General features: G+C 42.5%; 1 protein-coding gene across 1 annotated transcript in view; it reads right to left on the bottom strand.

Moving 5' to 3' along the window:
* The window catches only part of FSTL4 (follistatin like 4), a 218397-nt gene extending 215567 nt beyond the window's left edge, over nt 1-2830 (bottom strand). The window contains exons 1-2 of the mRNA XM_035099403.2: nt 2722-2830; nt 2012-2260 (exon numbers count right to left, since the gene is read on the bottom strand). Coding sequence (XP_034955294.2) covers nt 2012-2260; nt 2722-2830 — 358 coding nt within the window. The remainder of the gene's footprint in view (nt 1-2011; nt 2261-2721) is intronic.
* Between the last annotated feature and the right edge of the window lie 12872 nt (nt 2831-15702).

Raw genomic sequence — 15702 nt, 5'->3', positions numbered from 1 at the left:
TGTCAGAAAAGGAATTCAATTTGCAGGGGTGTCAGTCAGATCATGTTCCATGGGAAATTTCATATGCACTGAAGAAGTCAAAGTGCAAAAGGCCCACAAAGAGACCCCCCATCTGCTTAATCTTACACAAACACTCAGGGACGTAGTAGGGGGCAGGGTGCCCCGGGTTCCACCCTGGGGGAGGATGACACTCGGCATGGCCACCCTGCGAGCAAGCAGCCAGCCGCCGCCCAGTAAAAGCCTCGCTTGGCAGCTGGCTGCTCGCTCACTTGCTCACCGGCGCGCTTTGCTTCTTCCTGCTGGGGTGAGGGGTGGGCCAGAGAAGTGTCCCTATTTTTTAATGTTTAATGTTTAATTATGTTTTTATATGTGTTGTAAGCTGCCCAGAGTGCTGGGGCAACCCAATAAGATGTGTGGGGAATAAATAGTAAAATTATCAAGATGGAATGGGACGTCCCTATTTTTATTGGAGAAATGTTGGAGGGTATGCATAAGTGGGCTATCTAATATCACCTTGTAAGTTTCACAGCGGGCCACAATCCCCTGACCTGCAACTATGTTGCCTAGCCACAAAGCAGGCCATTCTTCTACTCTTATCATTACTTGTGAAGTGCATATAATAAAGTATTTTATTTTTAAAAGAAAAACATTTTAGTGAATATTGCTACTTTTGCCACTGAGGCTTGGTGTGGTCATACTCAAGTATACACTTCCAGAGTTAACACTAAATACATTACTTCTGGTGAATGAGCCATCCTAGCTGCTAGAGAGCCGTGAAAATTTGAGTCCTGTGCTTTTTAGACTCGTCTACCCATGTACTACCTGAAACCAAAGAAGAGTATGGATTGCTAGATGTGAATATTTTTTCCAACCCCACTACTGAGTCTACAGCTCTTATTATCTCTGGCCATGCTAGCTGGAAATTGGCCATGATGGAAATTGGACTGTAACATCATGTGATGAATCACAGGTTCCCCGTCCCTGGTTTAATCTGAAGAAATTTCCTTTCCTTAGATGGCTAGAAAGCAATACAGATAAATCACAGGGTATGTAAGTCTCTGAAGGAAAAAAATTCCTTCTGGCAGAGATCTGTTCTTGTTATCCTCAGTTGCTCTCATTGATTCTAGTTGGATGAAGGGCTTGTTCCTAGTCAAATTCAAGTTGGCCCAAAGAACTAATAGAACGTGATTCTGTTCTGTCTATTCATAATCACAGGTGTCTGTAGCTTTGGGCTGAAGAAGCACATCTGGCCACCATAATAAAGAAGAATGGTAAAGAATACAAGTATACTAACATGTCACAACAAGAGCCCTATTTATGCTTTCTGTTCACTAGAACCATGCCAAAAGGGCATGTCTCTCAGCAATGATTGCTGGCATGCTAAAAGTACAAATGAGAGTGGGAACAGCACACAGTAAAAAGAAGAAGCCATTTTAAATAAGATGGCTGACGCTTAGAGGGTGTCTTACTGTGTCCTGCTTCTCATGTAAGTCAGCTCTTGGTGTGACTGTATAAGGACTTATATCATCTTATTTTCCTTTTGTTCTGAACACCTTTCCTTGAAAAATGTTTGTAAAGTTCAAAAGCTTGCAACATTATTGGGAGTGGGGGAGATACATTTACATATTCTCTACCTTTAGAGACAACACAATTATACTTCTCTGATCTATGCAGAAAAAAATCCTAACAGTACCTGGCACTGACCACCACTTTCCCCAGCTATTAAGCACAAATTATATTTTCATCCAACTATTTTATTTTTAAGTTTCATAGATTAACAAAACAACAAATGATTGCTTAATTGGAAACTTGCTGGATACTGCAATATGCTTAATACACAGTATATGCAAATAACTCAGTTGCCTACTAGTTCATAGATCAATTCCTTTTTAATAACAGTTGTGGACTTATCTATTTGATGTAATCCTTTTTCTATAGAATTAAACATAGTGCATCATCTGACAAGGGACAAGTATTCTCCAGATTTGGTTTATCATGCAGAAAGTCCTACCTTTGAAGAAGCAGTCTTTGCTGTGAATAATGTAGATTTTCTTCCTTTGCAAGCAGGATGCTCGATGAAGTTCACAGTGATTCTCATAGAATTTGCCATCAGATCCACACACTGGCATATAACTGGGCTTGCAGTCATCTATGCATCTACATTCGGGCTTATCAGTCTCCTTGTTCACAACGCACTTGCTTCCCCGGCCACAGTACTTCTTTTCACATGATGCATGGAGGCCATCTTGCCCATAAAGCACTGGAAAAGGAGAATGGCGGGGTGGGAGGAAAGAAAAGTTTCGGTGTTAACAACTCCAAGCTGAGTAACAAGGAAACACTTCTTTTGCCGCAACATACTTTAATAGCCAAAATACTTTTCCAAAGCTGTGTCAGACAGATATCACAGAGACTGTGTCACCATTTTCACCCGCTGTGCTCCACATATTCACTGAGCACATGATGGAAGGCTTCATTCATTGGCACCACCCCAGTGCCAACCTGCCCAACAGTCCCAACCTATGACCGACATGTGTTCCGTGAAGATCTGATCAGAGAGCCTATGTGCTGACAGAGAACATGGGGAAGGCGCTGTGTGAAAGGAGCCTCTTGCATGCAGCATGTCAAGTCTTTGGTTGGTGCCTATATACTATTTACTTGCTGATTTTAAAAGTTGAATTCTTTAGCCATATGCATAGACCACCTTTCTAGTAGATCACTTACTAGACATCTCTTTGACTTGGAAGTTAGGTTCCACTTTCATCTCTTGAACTATTCTGGGCCAAGACTCACCGTTAGCAGTGACAGACAAGCAACCTGGCTCCTTCGTCATTCCCCCCCCCCCCAATCAGTGTGCTTAATAGTTCTTCAGCATTTCAGACATTAAAACATTTCTGGCATTTAAAGGCTGCAATGTCAGCATATTTACTAGGGATTCAATTTCATTGAGTGGTATCCAACTACACTGTCCCATCAGTGTAAAGATTTCTGCCTCCACAGCAGGACTCCCTCCCCCTTCCACTGCATGCCAAATATGCTCCACAGGGTTGGGAGAACCACTAGAACAGAAGGAGAAGGAGAAAGAGAAGGAGGAGGAGGAGGAGGAGGAGGAGGAGGAGGAGGAGGAGGAGGAGGAGGAGGAGGAGGAGGAGGAGGAGAGGAGTAGTAGTTGTTTAGATTTGATACCCCGCTTTATTACTACCTGAAGGAGTCTCAAAGCGGCTAACATTCTCCTTTCCCTTCTTCTCCCACAACAAACACTCTGTGAGGTGAGTGGGGCTGAGAGACTTCAAAGAAGTGTGACTAGCCCAAGGTCACCCAACCGCTGCATGTGGAGGAGCGGATACGCGAACCCGGTTCACCAGATTATGAGTCTACCGCTCTTAACCACTACACCACACTGGCTGAAGGGGGGCAGGAGGAGAAGAGGAGAATTTTCTGTTGTGCAGAAATCCTTGCACTGATAGAATGAGAGTGCTATGCTGGATACCTCCTGTTGAACATACCCCAGGACTTGTGAAGAAACATGTGCATTATCATGTTGCACATCTTTTTGAAAAGACACAGAATTAGGTTTGTACTTAATACATTGAGCTGGTCTAGAGGCTGCAAACTGGTGCAAAACACTGAGACTAGGCTGCTGATGAGGACAGATTATTGCTCAAATGTTTGTGCTGGCTGCCCATATGCTACCAGGTCAGTGTCAAGGTTCCTGTGTAAAATTATAAGGCTATTAATCTGAGTCCACAATATCTCAAGAACCACCTGAAATCTTCAAAGCATTCATTGTACTGTATCAGACTTCCCATTGCTGGTATAAGTAGCTTATATCCACCAGGAGCTGTGTGTTCAGTATTGTGGACCCAATTTTATAGAACTCTTCCCCACTTAAGGTCTGAAGGGCCTCCCTGTTGAACATCTGGCATCTACTGAAGACTTTATTACTTCCCTTGAGCATTTTAATTGATTTCTGATTTTATATTTTAAACTGATTTTATATTTACTGCATTGAATTACTTGTACACTGCTTAGAGACTATTGGGTGGAATTCAACATAATGCTAAGTAGGGTATGCACGCAGATAATGAGATCTGCTTGCAAAACCACACTTCTGCCCAGCACTTCAGAACAGATTTAAGGGGTATAAGAAGGATGAGAGGGAGAGAAGTCCTATTGCCTGAGTGGGCAATGTATTCTATGCATGCCAGCAACTGAGTTGAATCACGTGGTAGATAAATTGTTGAAATAAATAATGACTAAACAGGTGGTTAAGCCATGTGACAAACTAAAGCCTCAATAATTACAACAGGCACCCCCAAACTCGGCCCTCCAGATATTTTGGGACTACAACTCCCATCATCCCTAGCTAACAGGACCAGTGGTCAGGGGTGATGGGAATTGTAGTCCCAAAGCATTTGGAGGGCCGAGTTTGGGGATGCCTGAATTACAACATAGCAACCTCATGATTTTAAAAAAGTTGTGTCTGTATACTCAGCAATGTGCCTGATATCAATAGGAAACTTTTGTTCGTAAAGTGAAAAGATTATTGTGCTGTGAACTGCATAAAACTGGTGTCGCAAAACCAGACAAGGTCACATTTGATTCTTTGAGGCAGGCTAGCCAATGAAATGCCCTCCAAATGTTGTTGGACCACAACTTCCATCAGGCCCACCAACATAAGGGATGATGGGAATTGTAGTCCAACAACATCTGGAGGGAACTCCATTGGATACACCTGCTTTAATGTAATGAAGACTAATTAGGAGGCATTCAGCCGACAATGGGCACACTCTATTGTTAGATGAGTTTCTAAGGATGAAAATTTAGGTTGGATACACATAGCAGTTTGAAGACATTTGACTGTGATCTGAGAGCCATACATACATTTTGTTTATTTTGGCATTCTCTTGTTACTGATCAAATGGTTTCTGAAGCACCTCTAACACTCACAAAACTTGTTTGACTAGAGATTAAGGCTGAACAAAATAAGCTGTATGCAGACAGCACTGACTGGCTCTATCAAATCACCTTAGAGATTGCCTCCAACCTTACTTGACCAGGAGATATTGACCAAGTTTAAACATGTTGACATGTATATCATGGAGGTTCTCATGTTCATATTTATACCAGGGTTTATACACAGGTTCATATTTATGCCATTTGATTCCCATATCTTTCAGGTAGTGCTACAAAAAGATTGGATGACACTGAAATCCTAACCAAAAAATGTTAGTTTCTAATAATGCGGGACCTGATGTTTCAGAGAGCAGAAGGCTTACTGCTATTCGTAGAAATGGATACAGAAAAGGATTTCCCAATGAAGGTACTGTTCAAAAATTAATAACTAGCATTTTACCCAATTATCCAAGTTTTTCAAAATTGGAAGATTACTGTGCAATGTTAATTGCAATAAGCATAATGTAGAGCATTACAAAAGCATGTTGCAAAAGGACTAATCAAAACAGAAAGGTTGGTTTGCAATTTACTGCAAGCTTTAATCCTTCTGTTGTTACTGCATTATCATCTTTTCCACCATTATAATGTAGTGAGAAAATGCTTCCATGCCGAAGGTAGGGGCTTTCAAAGCCCCTGCCGCCTGAAGTGAGTTATAATATGGAAATGCAACATCAGTCAACAGCTTTATATGTAAAAAATGAAAACAAAATCCCATGTTTCCTCCAGCTGTAGTTAAACCTTAATTTTCAACACTGTAGATTCAAAGGCAAGGAATCTGTTATTGGAGGATTAACTTCTCCATTCAATAGCTTATTAAAATTCCAACCAACCTTGGCAGGCTGAGAAATATTGACATTTTTTTCTTGAATCATAATAAACTAGAAGGTCAAAGTGTCTCCAAGTGGCATAAAAATTACAGTCCCTAAGTGGCATATCTGAATAGCCTTTATTCACTTTACTAATTGTTTAGCATGCCCCTGCAACAATATCCATGGGACTGCTAATACTGTAACCTGTGCGTGGCTTGACTGCCAAGGTCATTTACAATTACAGTGTATACTGTACATTTGTCAGAACACATTGTCCCAATGCTAAAGCACAAAAGCCCTGCAGAAAATAATCAGCACAGCTAACAGTCATATAAAGGGCTCTATTTTAAAAGAGAACTGTGGGCACTCAAACTTGATTTTGGTTGGGTTATAGACTTGGGATATCCTGTTCATGGCAGTCTCACACTCGTGATTTTTTTATATTAAAAAAAACCATCCAAAAAAGCTCCCAGGACATATTTGGATCTCCCCCCTCATTCGCTCGCTCCCTTCCTTCCTCTTCTCTCTGATAACTGTGGCCTCTGCTTCCCTGGATTTCATTTACCTGCACTATTCCATAAAGTGTACTTGATGGGCCTACATCATCATTGGTGATGATAATGAGGATGATGATAGAAGCAAACTCCTAACATGCTTCATCACATGCTGGCATGACCAAGAAGCAGAACTCAGAAGGAAGCTATGCTGTTAGGAACAATGTTGATTCTTGGTGGTTAGTGCAGGAAGCACTAACCTAGGCATCCCCAAACTGCGGCCCTCAAGATGTTTTGGCCTACAACTCCCATGATCCCTAGCTAACAGGACCAGTGGTCGGGGAAGATGGGAATTGTAGTCCAAAACACCTGGAGGGCCGAAGTTTGTTGATGCCTGCGACTAACCACTTGGTGGTTAGTATCAGGAAGCAGGCTAAGCCACTACCAAAATAGTGACTTGCCCTATCTCATGAGTGAATAACTGCTATTCACCCCAACTGGGAAACTCAAGCTAAACCAGGCACAGGCAAACTTCGGCCCTCCACCATCCCTGACCACTGGTCCTGTTAGCTAGGGATGATGGGAATTGTAGTTCCAAAACATCTGGAGGGCCGGAGTTTGCCTGTGCCTGAGCTAAACTAAAGCACTGCATTAGGAAGACCACTATGGTACGGACAAAGCTTCCTTTCCGCTGATTTACATGGAGGTGCCACACATGTAGAAAGGAGGAGCAGAGCCACACCATTGCCCCTGATGTCATGCGCCTCTATCTGATCCTGTTTGTTCATGACCACATATTGAGCATGGATGTCTGAGGAGATGCTGTGCCCTGTAATTCCAGTTCCTGATGAAGCCTATGCCTATAGCAGGCCATTTGGCACAGTGGGGTCATGTGGCCTCAGGGACAGGGCAAGCAGCACAACTCCACTGTCTCTTTCTGTGTGCGGATTTCACAAGTAATGTGTGAATGGAGTTGGAGTGGTCTGGACCCTACAAGTGAGCTCTGCATCTCTGCGCACACCTCACCCACTGAACTAGTGAATTAACCGCTAGGTAACAAAACAGCATTGTATCCAGATAGAGAGATGCTAATTTTCAGCCTGGTAAGGACTAGCAATTTGCAGAACGCTGCAATACTCACTTGAGAATAAAAATCAATAGAGGGGCATGCTTTGCTTAGGAGGGGTGGATGATGGGATTTATATCCACACAGTCAAAATTGCAAATATCAAAACCTGACCTTGGAATTCAACATGTAAGCATTTAAGTCTGAGTTCCTGCTCCACAAGGAACAGCTAGCCCCAATGCTCAGCGGCATTATTCAACCCATGTTTCCCCGCGCTCTTTGGCAAGGACATGCTAGAGAGGATTATTAGACTTCAGCAAATTAATATTTGTATAGTCCTTTGAAGAGCTAAAGCACCACACAAGAATTATCCGTCAGTGTTCAGTTCAGGCAAGAGAAACAATAGACAGGCTTCAGCTGCGAATGAGTCAATACGAGAAAAGCCCCAAGGCATTTCCCATTTAGAAACACAACTCTCTCTTCCCATTAATATAATTTGATATTTTACTAATGCAAGGGACGTCAGCAGGCTCACAGGATGCCATTCAAAGTTACAGAAAAGGATTCCTCACAGTGGCAAATAGCAGCCGCAGTCAGTTTGGCACAAAGCCATGCCCGGTGTCCATTTAGGATCCAGTAGTGTAATTACTTGGGACTTGCTGCAGCGTTAATTATCTGGAATGTTTGGTTGTAGGAATATAAAGAATTGTGCCAATGAGTAACTGTTTGCAGGGGCTAAGCCTTATTTATCTGCGCCAGTGGGCAGATTCACGGCGGGGCCTCTAAATAAAGCAATAAACCAAATCTGTTGTAGTGCTAGTCTGATAGTATTTTAACACATGCTTTGGTTATGTACATTTGGCAAAGGCTAAGCTCCAAGTTCCTCAGCCTAGTGAAAGGCATCAAACCATCTATTTGTAACAGAGTGCTTGCGATTAAGAAGGCTGTCACTCAGAGGACATCTAGAGGCACTGTTGTTCTTCACCAAATCCATTTAATTTGTGCCCTGGTGATTTAAAATAATGCTTCTAGTGCTGCAATTCTATGTACACTTAAGGGGATTTAGTCAGAAGCAAGCCACACATAGGAAATGCTGTCAAACATAGTGGGATTTGCTTCTGAATAAATAGTCCTAGGACTGAGCTCTTAGAGGCAACCTAGACTACATTAATTGGGCAAATGGAATGCAATTAACACATACTGTTTGTTGTCTAAGGAGCAGCTGCAGGCAAGCTGGGGCAATGTCCTGGTCTTGGTCTTGGGGGATGGGGGGCAGGGGGGCAGGGGGCGGGGAGAAATCAGTTCTCCACATTTGCTATTTGCATTTCTAGGGAAGCCTCCACAATGGCAACTCTGGACATGAATCTTCTGCGGGTACATTAGCAGAGACAGGAGGAGTTAACTTCCCTGCCCCACAGTCCTGAGAGGCTTCCCTGTGGCTGTTAGATCCCAGATTACCCAGGGTTCCAGGATCTGGGCGGCCTGTGCATGACGTGGTAAATGTGTGAAGGATTCCCCACCTTTGACAGCCATTGTAGTGAATAGACTGGAGAGGCAGCACTGGGTGGACCTTTATACTCACTTTCCCTCTCTTTCAACAGTACTGTATTATCTAGGGGGCTATAGAATATCACAGGGATGGGGGACCTGTACCCTTCTATGTTGGACTCCCATCAGGCCCAGCCAGCATGATCAGTGCGCAATAGCATCTTGTTTCCCCCACCCCAGCCTGAACCATGCATTGCTCCTCCAATCAAAGCTGCCTTCCTAGTATGCTACTTGATATTTGCTACTCTTCTATCTGACCCCATCCTCTCCTGCAAGCCTGCTCAGGTTTACTGTAGCAGCATGCATCAACTCCCATGATCCTTATCCAATGTTTATGCCATGGGTGAAATTGTAAAACAGACAATAGCTGAGGTAGAGGAGAATGGGAAAATAGAGCATAGTGTGTTGCCTACAAGCTGGCTTTGTTTCGAGCTGTTCTTTAGCCAAATAGGTTCCCCCCTTCCATTCAAATAAAGGATCCACACAAATAAGCTACCGTATTTTGGAGCGAAATACTGCTTTGCATTCCCAACATGGCAAATCACACTACAAAGAACAGCCTCATAAGAGGACTTCTCAAAAGCACTCTTAATTAACACACAGGTGAGTAATAGCTGCCGACTAAACGTTTGACCTCGGTCATCTGGTACATTAAGCAAAGTGGCTCCAAAGGCCTGTTCTTTCATGTGATTGCTATTTACAACAATGCCTGTCTGTTAAAGGCATATGGCTGTCCAAAGAAGACTTGACTGCCTAAAAGAAATTTCTGAGGCTCATCAGCCAAGGCGAACTGAAGGATCTCTCAGGTCACTTCTCAGCTTCCGAGACAACGACGAAATTCAGGATGTAGTTCACTAATTAAACAAGCCCCTCATCAACATTTCTCTTGTGTTATTAAAACTGAATGAATTCCCCACACTGGCAAGGAGTATAAAAAAACAGTAATGGAAAAGGTAATCAAGTGAAACTACTAGCTAACTGCTTGGACGATTTATGAGCCCACCATGCTGCATAAAAAAGATATAATTTGTTTAATTTATTAGTCATAAAGAAAGTAATTTACTTTGGTTAAAAACTGATCATCTTACAAAACAAGCCACTTTTTGACACTAATTAAATTTACCAAATATGGCCGAAGACTGGAGATACTATATTATATTAACGTTAGTGTGACAGGAGAAGAAGTCTATTTGTCTCCCTTGTGAACTGCTCCTGGTGATCACATGAATTCAGGTTAGAAATAAGTGATGTAGAGACATTAGTAGGAAAACCATAGCCTGTGAAGCTATGGTTTTCCTTGATATTAAATTCAATGGACATGATCTAGCCAAAGCTACACCATACTTAGCTCTGGTAGATTTCAATTGGTCAGCTAAGTGCACATTCCTGTTTCCCCACTGAAATAAATGAGATTTCAAAGTGCTTAACTTTGGCTTTTGATCATCCACATCTAATCAGCATCCTTTAATACACAAACTACAGTACACTGCTAAACTCAATTTCCAATATATTCAAAGGTTTTATGTTTTTTTATAACCATACTATGGTTTGCATTGTCACCTCTTTAAAAAGATTCTATTCTCTACTGCAGTTTCAATGCACAATTTCCAATCAGCTGAACTTCCAGCAAGTTTAATGGGAGTTAAACCTCCTGCAGAATTTACTAGCAGGTCTTGTTTTTAAATGCACCTCCATGATCATGAGAACTATAAATTTCCTTTTAAAGACACAGATAGCTCAGATAGCTGAGATGAGGAATGTGAATTCTGCATAAGACATCTTACCTAGTACAGAACCTTTCATATGCAGAATCATAGGACACTAACAGTTCAGATTATAATAGTTAGGGTACATTCTGCAGTTTCTCTAGCTGTGAGTGTCTCTAGCTGTATATTCAGTAAATATGCAGGTTACAACCCATTCCCATAAAAAAATATATGAATGCTATGCCACTGATTTCAGTGTTTTATGGCTTGCATAGATCACATCCAGGCCATCAAAATGCTATCAAGCATGAATTACACATTAATTACCTGTGAAGAATAGTAAGTAAATTTAAATATCCTGCGTGCCCCCATCGTATTGAGCAAGTATAATTTACTTTGCTTGTAAGGATAATAAACTAGCAGATCTGATAAGGGAGCTTCCTCCTTCCCTTAGCAATGCATATTTATGATTTATTCCTCAGGTAAATTTATACTTTGAAGCAATATAAATTTAGTCATATGCTAATTCAGCTCGGCTGCTCTTCAGCTAGCAAACCAAAGTATGCATTTTTGTCACTGCAATATGACAGGTTTGGCATAATTTCTACGGGGTGCTTAAGTCCAACTCAGCAGCCAAACGGTGCTGATTTCTCATGTTTGTTGTACATGAGTGCAAGGATTTGGAGAGGGTTTCTCTCCCCCCCCCCTTTTTCTTGCAACAAGAATCCCTTATTTAGAAGAGAAATATAGAAACATTTTCTTCTGCTTTATATTGCATAAGCTTACAACAAGTTTGCCTCTGCATAACATCTTGTATTCCTGGAAAGACTAATGGGTTCTTTTTCAACAACAACAATAACAACAAAAAACCAAGTGCAGCCCACTCTTTTAGCTGATGAAGTCTGGAGGTCATGCACATTTTTCAGGCACATTATCTAAAGAGGACACCAATGTGTCAGAATTCCACTGGAAAGAGATAACAAGAGGCTCAGAGGAGAATGACAGAGTGTTATTGGCCCCCACATTAATTTTAGGACTCTCTGGGAATTGGAATAGGAGGACAGCATGCCTGATTTATAACCAGGGAATACAGCTTGAAAAACTGGGTGAGATTAAGCTAGAAATATTTTAGTCATAGTGCAGAAGTTTATGCATAAAAATCTGCTGACCAGATACATTCATCTATGATGGGCTAACGTAACAGATTGTCTAGATCAGGCATCCCCAAACTTCGGCCCTCCAGAAGTTTTGGACTACAATTCCCATCATCCCTGACCACTGGTCCTGTTAGCTAGGGATCATGGGAGTTGTAGTCCCAAAACATCGGGGGGGGGCGAGTTTGGGGATGTCTGGTCTAGATCAGTGGTTCCAAAACATTTCCCCACACAGACCACTCAAAAATTGCTGAGGGTCTGGCAGACCATGTAAGGATTTTCTTTTGCCTGTTGTAGCAAATGTAATGCACAGTGCTGGATGCAGAATTATTTTTAATTGTATTTTTAGTGCCTCTTTTTATTTCCTATGTTTTGTATTTTGTTGTTTCACAATTTGAATTATATGGAATTCTAATACAATAAAATACAATGTTAAGGAATAAAAGCAATTAAAAATACACATGACTATTTAATGCTATCAATGTGCAGTCTTCCATCTTTAATCACAAATCTGCAGATATGTCATGGACCACCTGAATGAAGCTCATGGATCACTGGTGGTCCAGAGACCATAGTTGGGGAATTGAGGTTGGAGTGAAAGGAAGGTAGACTGAATGAGTGACAGGCAGACAAAGCTTATGTGAGGGAGAGCAGAATTGGATAACATCATAGTGGTAATACAGATAAGGCAATAACATTAATTCACCTGATATTCATGGAGGATAAAAGCTATCAGTGGCTACTAAAATCTAAAATCTTATTGCTCTAAAATCTTATTGTTTTAATGTTTTAAATATGTTTTTATTTGATATTTTATTGTTCCTTTTCTTGGATGTGTGCTTCCTCAGGCTCCCTTAGGGATAGAAATTTAAGAAATAAATAAGTAGATAAAGGGAAAGCTACAACTACCTTCTCATGTGAATATTGAGGTGATATAACTGGATTGTGTGTCGAGGCTTACCAGAAATTCCCTTAAAATAACTCACAACAGACACGAAAATTTAGGTTTGGTTTTTGGCATTAATTTAGGCCACAACTTTATTTAAATACCAATTTTAATCCGAGTGTTGGCTTAGGCTTTTGGTTAACCATTCATCCTTCTCTAAGAAGGACTATCTCCATCTGTCCCCTTAGGACAGGACTCAACTCATCTGTCCCCTTAGGACAGGACTCACATCATCTGCCCTCTTGGGGCAGGACTCACTTCATCTGTCCACTTAGGACAGGACTCACCACTTGGGACAGGACTCACCAAAGGTGGGGGGGTAGGCATCTGGATGCTACACCCCTCTTCCAACCGATTCAACAACCAAAAGCCTAACCGCCAACCTAACAAGTTGTAGTTACAGGTAGGTAGCCATGTTGGTCTGAGTTGAAGCAAAAATTAAAAAAATCCTTCAGTAGCACCTTAAAGACCAACTAAGTTTTTATTATGGTATGAGCATGCACATGAAAGCTCATACCATAATAAAAACTTAGTTGGTCTTTAAGGTGCTACAGGAATTTTTTTATTTTTGCTAACAAGTTGTGACAATTTGCCAAACAGTAGGCGAAAACCAAGAGGCAAAGCCAATCGGAAAAAAATCCTACTGGGCCCCTGAATACAGGCGACCCCTAGAGAGGCAAAGCAATGTCAGGCTAAAACCTGCGAAAGAAAGTGGCAGGTGGGAGGGGATTCAAACGCCAAGGCAAAAGTGAGCATAAAATGGAGGGCACAAGCTTAAATGGGGGCCCCCTCCACCAATCCCAATACATGGATTTAAATAACCATGCCTCCATTACTCAGCATGACCTATGGCCTAGGCCCAAGCCCCAAACCCTATATTAAATTTCTTAGCAGCCCTACCACAACCCGCTTTATATTGGATGATATAAAGCGCTTTGTCATCTGTGGGAAGGACACACTCTCTTAGAACTTAATTTTAATGCTAGGCACCTAAATTTAAAGCTTACTTGACCACCCAATGAGCCCATTAAGCAATCTAATGTTTGTATATTTTTCTTAGTTAGGCCTTGTCAGGACATTGCAAGAAATAAAGAAATGCCCAGTTATCTGTGCTTTAGGGTATGGATCACAGCGAAGTTGGGAATTGAGCGATTAGAGCTAAAGATCTCTAAATGCTTCTAAAAGCATGATATGAAATCTCTGTAGGCGATTGCTCAAAGCTGGGCTTGTTGAATCTCGTTTCTTTCATTACCTCTTTCCTGCAGCCCCAGGCTTTCCCTCTTAATCCCAAGGCCATCCTTCTTTCCCCCTTCTTCTTCTGTTGCCTCTTACCCTTTGACCACTGCAGTGAATTCTTACACTCTGAGGCCCATTCTAAAAGATGAGTCAGATCAATAGTTCAGCGTCACACATCCATTGCTTCAGTGAGATTCCTTTAGCAGAGACCGTGCACAAAATTTGTGGTGCAATAATGAAATAAATGTCCAAATAACTTATCAGCTGACATGGCCATTCTTGAAACACAGAGTCCAGTGGAAATAGTCAGATGTCATCTGAGATGTTGTCTCAATCTTTAAAAATCTGTTTCTCTATTAATATCTGCATCTACTTCCTAACCTTGAAAGTTAACGACTGCAAGGTAGATACAGTATATGTAACACCCACTTACATTGTAGCCTTAACTCCCCTCCCCTGCCGCTGCCGCCCCCGCAAGCACAATATTTTGGAGGGGTCAATGATTCCTCCATTTCTTTTATATTTCTCAAAGGGAATTTTGTCTCTCTCAATTTTTTCTGAACTTGTGGAATGTGGTGAGTGAAGACTGTGAGGTGAGTTGCCTAGGGTCTGGACATTAGTCAAACATTACACAGGAACTCTACACAAATTATGAATGCTGCGCAGGAACTCTCTAAGGCAAGAGTCTCTAAGGCAGGCACCCCCAAACTTCGGCCCTCCAGATGTTTTGGACTACAATTCCCATCATCCCTGACCACTTGTCCTCAGCTTAGGGATCACGGGAGGTGTAGGCCAAAACATCTGGAGGGCGGCAGTTTGGGGATGCCTGCTGTAAGGCAACCCAAAAACATGCCCCTCTTCGCTTAATTGGGACTGAACCATCATTACTGCCCTGAACATGATAACATAGGAAAACTGCATAACCTATTATGTAGAAGCAGTGTACTTGTATCCTTCAGTCCCAACTAGCCACAACAACTAGGGTTGACGGAGGCTCATATGATTCACTACCTCTCTCAAAATCTGGGTGTGTGGACCAAGGTAAGCTGTAAAGTGGTTCCTTTTCCTGCTCATGTGTCCCAAAGCCCTGAAAATCTAGGAAATTGAGGGCAAGTCTAGGAATCACCTATCCTGCTGCCTCTGGCTCAGCACCCAGAGGCCCAATGGCTTCCCATAGTGGCCCATGCAGAGCTTGTCTGAGGTCTGGGGCAGGAGTCTTGTTATAAACTCAAACAAAAAGGCAGCTGGTCCCTGGTGGGGGCCCACAGCCAACTTAGCCCTCCAAGGGCTGCGCATGATGCCATGAAAGGGCAGGACAGCAGGGATGAGCAAGAGGATCGCAGCGAGGGGTGTAGCCATGACTGGGGCACACCAGGGCAAGCTGGGGTGGAGGAAGCATAGCTGCCAAGTTTTCCCTTTTCTCGCGAGGAAACCTATTCAGCATAAGGGAATTTCCCTTAAAAAAAGGGAGAACTTGGCAGCTATGGGAGGAAGAGAGGTTGGTGTAGAAAGTACTCACAGCATGACGGCAGATGGTCAGGGGATGGATGTCAGTGCACAGGAACCAGAGCAGCAGGACCCATCTCCAGAGCCAGAGGGGTCCCTGTCCATGAACACGGCAGGCTCTGAGGCATAGGGAGCAGAAAGCAGCCTCTAGGAGGCTCAGAGGCTGAGGCAGTCAAGGCCCACAGCCCAGCTCCCTAGCTGGCCAGGTGGGGCTCGCTAGCTCTGGGAGGAGACATGTGATTCCTTAGCTGGAGTAGGCTTAGAACAGGTGAGGCTCACTTGCC

Source organism: Zootoca vivipara, chromosome 2, assembly GCF_963506605.1.
Source record: "Zootoca vivipara chromosome 2, rZooViv1.1, whole genome shotgun sequence".
Taxonomy (NCBI): domain Eukaryota; kingdom Metazoa; phylum Chordata; class Lepidosauria; order Squamata; family Lacertidae; genus Zootoca; species Zootoca vivipara.
The sequence above is the reverse complement of the archived record's forward strand: the minus strand, read 5'-3'. Positions and strand labels throughout refer to the sequence as shown.